General features: G+C 45.4%; 1 protein-coding gene across 1 annotated transcript; it reads right to left on the bottom strand.

The window, feature by feature from the left end:
* Positions 1-3,869: 3,869 nt before the first annotated feature.
* Positions 3,870-4,823, bottom strand: LOC115643079 (olfactory receptor 52M1-like). The gene has a single exon (XM_030546888.1). It carries the CDS (start codon positions 4,815-4,817, stop codon positions 3,870-3,872), a length of 948 nt encoding a protein of 315 aa, XP_030402748.1. The 5' UTR covers positions 4,818-4,823.
* Between the last annotated feature and the right edge of the window lie 431 nt (positions 4,824-5,254).

Genomic DNA, 5,254 nt, shown 5'->3' with positions numbered 1-5,254 from the left:
AAAATGCTTTAATCAGAGCCTTTGAGTCACATGCTGCATTGATTTGGTTCCTTGCAGCACATTGTTGGTCCTCTCTATAGAGTTCCAGGTAGTGTGTTGTCCCTGGTAAAAAAGCAAGACAAAGCTGAAAACCGAGCTGTGTGGAAACCTGTTTCTGTGGCTGTTTTTTGTTTTGTTTTATTTTGTTTTGGGTTTTTCTTTGGCTGTTTCTTTAATAAATTCCTCTTATTTAAAAAGGACTGCAACTCCACGGATCACAGCACACAAGTAGCCTCACTGCATCTAATTCAACGCAGAGGAGCAATGCCCGTTTGTGACGTTATTGATATAAACTGGGACCATATAGAACATGGTTTGCAACCAAGGTCCTGTAATGGCACCAAATCTTATGTAAAGGTGGTCATATAAGGTGTCTAAGACCAGGTTATGGGTTGCTGGTTATGATTATGCTGTCTGTATCTCTGTATCATTATGTAGTTGAAGTTATAAGTATTGACTGTATACTGTCTGTATTCCAAATTGGTGCTGGAGTTCTGGGTGACACCCCAGACAAGTTGGTGTTAGCTCTGCTTAGCCTGCTTGATGGCCCATTAAGGACCATCAGCTACACAATTGACCCATTGACAGGAGGCAGATATGCCTTGTGACTCAGCAAGGTATGCAGGGATTTGTCCATGTGACTCCAAACTCCATTTTGCTGTAATTTTCCACAGTAAGAACAAAGAAGTGTTCTTACACCTGGAAGTGCCTATATAAGGCTAATGCCTCATCTCCATCTTGGCTTCAATCCTGCTTCTTACCTCTGGAGGGACTTTGCTACAAACTGAAGCTCTGCACAAAGGACTGAATGACCCATCCCAGCTGGGGATGTTCTCCAGAGACTTGATTTGAACCTGCAGTTTACTCCATCGCTGCTACAAGCCTGAACTAAGAACTTTGCCATTACTGTATGTAATTGATTCCATTTAACGAATTCTAGCTCTCATCTATGTCTTTTTCCCTTTATGAATAAACCTTTAGGTTTTAGATTCTAAAGGATTGGCAACAGCGTGATTTGTGGGTAAGATCTGATGTGTATATTGACCTGGGTCTGGGGCTTGGTCCTTTGGGATCGAGAGAACCTTTTTCTTTTACTGGGGTGTTGGTTTTCATAACCTTTCATCCCCAGGACGGGTGGCACTGGTGGTGATACTGGGAGACTGGAGTGTCTAAGGAAATTGCTTGTGTGACTTGCAGTTAGCCAGTGGGGTGAAACTGAAATCATTTTTGTCTAGCTGGTTTGGTTTGCCTTAGAGGTGGAAAAACCCCAGCCTAGGGCTGTGACTGCCCTGTTTGAGCAATTGGTCCTGAATTGGCACTCTCAGTTGGGTCCCGCCAGAACCGCATCGTCACACCGTTCATGGTCAGATCAATGGTGGTTTTGCCCTGGATTTGAGGGGCATGTATAACCCAGAATCTGATCATTATGTGCATTCAGCCACCCTGAATTAACGGAACACAACACCACATAGCTAAGGTTATTTTGGAGGGAAGATGTATTTGGGTGTGGGGCTTTGGCAGAAGAGACAGGGTTAGGGACGGGGTCCCAGGGGTCATGGTGGCTAGTTCTCTGTAAACATCCACTCAGTGTGAAGCGACAGTTAAAAAAGTGAACAGAATGTTGGAAATCATTAGGAAAGGGATCGATGATAAGACACAAAATATCATATTGCTTCTGTATAAATCCATGGTATGTCCACCTCTTGAATACTGTGCAGAGATCCGGTTGACCCATCTCAAAAAAGATATATTGGAATTGGAAAAGGTTCAGAAAAGGACCACAAAAATGATTAGAGATATGGAACAGCTGCCGTATGAAGAGACATTAATAATATTGGGACTGTTCAGGTTGGAAAAGTGACTACTAAGGGGGGATATGACAGAGATCTATAAATCATAACTGGTGTGGAGAAAGTAAATAAGGAAGTGATATTTACTCCTTCTCATAGCAGAAGAACTAGGTCACCAAAGAGGCAGCAGATAGTTCCCTTTTTTTTTTTTTTTTAAACATTTCTTCACACAGTCAACCTGTGGAACTCTTTCCCAGAGGATGTTGTGAAGGCCAAGACTATAACAGGCTTCAAAAAGAACTATATACATTCATGGAGGATAGATCCATCAATGGCCAGGGTGAGCAGAGATGGGGTCCCTAGCCTCTGTTTGCAGAAGCTGGGAATGGGTGACGGGATGGATCCCTTGAGGATTACCTGTTCTATTTATCCTGTCTGGGGAACTTTGGATTAGCCATTGTTGAAAGACAGGATATGGGGCTAGATGGGCCTTTGGTCTGCCCTAGTATGGCTGTTCTTATGTTCTTAGGGGTCCAGTTTGCAACAATTGGAAATGTGACAGCCCAATGAGTTCTACATAGACACATTCCCCAGGTTGTCGCTCTTACAGAGCACAGTAAGGTCAGGAAAGGGTTTAATGTCTCTTTGACTGTTCAGTAAGTGATTCAGGGAAGAGGGCCCAGCACCATGTCAGCAAACAGCTCTGCACAGTGTTTGGTCCGAGATCCAAAGTATCAAGAGAACTTTAGGTCCCTTTATGAGTAAAGAGCCGGAGCAGCCATTTCCAGATCTGTTCGGTCTTCGCCCCATAGATGATGGGGTTTAGCATGGGGGAAAGCAGGAGGTACATGTTGGCAATGAGAACATGGAGGCGCAGGGCTACATTGTGGCCATACCAGTGCATGAGGGAGAAGAGATGTGGAACGTAGAAGGCTAAGATGGCACAAAGTGGGAGCTGCAAGTCCTGAAAGTTTTGAACCAGGCGTCCTTTGTGGGGAGGCTGAAGGTGCCCCTGAGGATCTGGGTATAGGACATGGTGATAAAAAACACATCCAGACCCTTCACACAGAATAGCACAAAGAGGCCGTAGTAACTACTGACACGGGTGTCAGTGCAGGCCAGATTCACCACGGCTATGTGCTCTCGGTGTGTGTGGGGGATGATGTTGGTTCTACAATATGGCCGCCACCTCGCCAGGAAGGGATAAGGCAGTGTGAGCATGGCACCACGCAGCACCACGGCAAGCCCGATCTTGGCCACCACGGGGTTTGTCAGGATGGTGAAATCTCTCAGCGGGTGGCAGATGGCCACGTAGCGATCAACAGCCATGGCCACAAAGATCCCAGACTCTATCACTAAGAAGCAGTGAATGAAGTACATCTGGGTGAGGAAGGCACTGAAATCGATCTCCCTGGAATTGAACCAGAAGATGCTGAGTGTTTTGGGCAGGATGGATGTTGGCAGAAACAGGCTGGTGACAGCCAGCATGCAGAGGAAATAGTACTAAGGGGGGATATGATTGAGGTCTATAACATCATGATTGGTGTGGAGAGATTAAATAAGGAAGTGCTATTTACTCCTTCTCATAATACAAGAACTATGGGCCACCAAATGACATTAATAGGCAGCTGGTTTAAAACAAACAAAAGGAAGTGTTTATTCACACACGGTACCATCAACCTTTGGAACTCTTTGCCAGAGGATGTTGTGAAGTCCAAGGCTATAACAGGGTTCAAAACAAGAACTATATAAATTCATGGGGCAGATAGGTCCATCAATGGCTTTTAATCAGGATGGGCAGGGACATTGTCCCTAGCTTCTGTTTGCCAGAAGCTGGGGATGAGTGGCAGGGAATGGATTACTTAATTATTTCCTGTTCTATTCATTCTGTCTAGGGCACCTGGCATTGGCCGTTGTTAGAAATAGGATAGTGGCTAGATGGACCTTTGGTCTGACCCACTTTGGCTGTTCATATGTTCTTATTTTCAGTAAGTGATTCAAGAAAGAGGGCTCTGCACTCCAGAACACCAAGAGAAAACTTTAGGTCCCTTTATGAGCAAAGATCCAGAGCAGCCTGTTCTGTATCTGTTTGGTCCTCACCCCGTATATGATGGGGTTCAGCATGGGGGGCACCAGGAGGTACATATTGGCAATGAGAACATGGAAATGTGGGGCCACATTGTGGCCAAATCGGTGTGTCAGGATGGAGAAGAGACTGGGGATGTAAAAGGCTAAGATGACACAGAGGTGGGAGATGCAGGTCCCAAAAGTCTTGAGTCGGGCATCCTTTGTGGGAAGGCCTATGATAACCCTGAGAATTTGAGTATAGGACACAGCGATAAAAAACACATCCAGACCTGTGATGAAGAATACCAAAGACAGGCCATAGTAATTACTGGCACTAATGTCAGCACAGGCCAACTTGACCACAGCTATGTGATCGCAGTAGGTATGGGGGATGATGTTGGTTCTGTAATAGGGGCACCGCCACACCAGGAAGGGATTGGGTAGTATGAGTATGCTGCTGCGTAGTACCACAGTGAGACTGATTTTGGCCACCGTGGGGTTTGTCAGGGTGGTGGAATGTCTCAGGGGATCGCAGATGGCTACATACCTATCCAAAGCCATGGCCACAAAGATCCCAGATTCCATTGCTGAGAAGCAGTGAATGAAGTACATCTGCATGAGACAGGCACTGAAATTGATCTCCCTGGAATTGAACCAGAAGATGCTCAGCATTTTGGGTAGAGTGGATGTGGACAGGACCAGGTCAGTGGCTGCCAGCATGCAGAGGAAATAGTACATGGGCTTATGGAGGCTTGGCTCCCTCTTCACAATGAACAGGATGGTGAAGTTCCCCAAGATGACTATGATGTACATGGTGCAGAAGGGGATGGAGATCCAGACATGGGCAGCCTCCAGGCCAGGAATGCCCAGCAGGATGAAGGTGGAAGGGTTGGTGAAGCAGGTTATGTTAGTATCTGACATGGAGTAGGGGAGAAGGTGTCCAACTTTGAGGCAGAATGGTGTCTCCTGCATGTACTGTATGTCCCCTGATTTTCTGTATGTGCCCAAGCTCTAGGGTGATGGTCGTAGTACAAATGCCTGGATGGAGAGACAATGTTAATATGAGACACTGCATGTGCTACCAGAAACTGTTCTCATGGGACAAACAGATTGGTCACTCTTCATACACTGAAAATGACATTTTTGTTATTCAGAGAAATTAATTATGAAAAAATGACCCTACTTATGCAAATTCCATATTTTATGGTGCTCCATGTGTGGGAAATGATAATAGGCACCAACAGGAAACACTAAGGTGGATATGCCTTATAATAGGATGGAGAATAAACTGCTTTGGATATGTGTTCAGTTATGGTGACCCTCTCTCTATAGAGGATCATATAATATCAGGCTTGGAA

This window comes from Gopherus evgoodei, unplaced genomic scaffold (genome assembly GCF_007399415.2).
Source record: "Gopherus evgoodei ecotype Sinaloan lineage unplaced genomic scaffold, rGopEvg1_v1.p scaffold_50_arrow_ctg1, whole genome shotgun sequence".
NCBI classification, from domain to species: domain Eukaryota; kingdom Metazoa; phylum Chordata; order Testudines; family Testudinidae; genus Gopherus; species Gopherus evgoodei.
Note: the sequence above shows the minus strand (reverse complement) of the source record. Positions and strands in the feature narration are given on the sequence as shown.

Excerpts from the sequence above, each read along its gene's own strand:
- LOC115643079 (XM_030546888.1), bottom strand. The coding sequence starts at position 4,817 with ATGTCAGATACTAACATAACCTGCTTCACCAACCCTTCCACCTTCATC.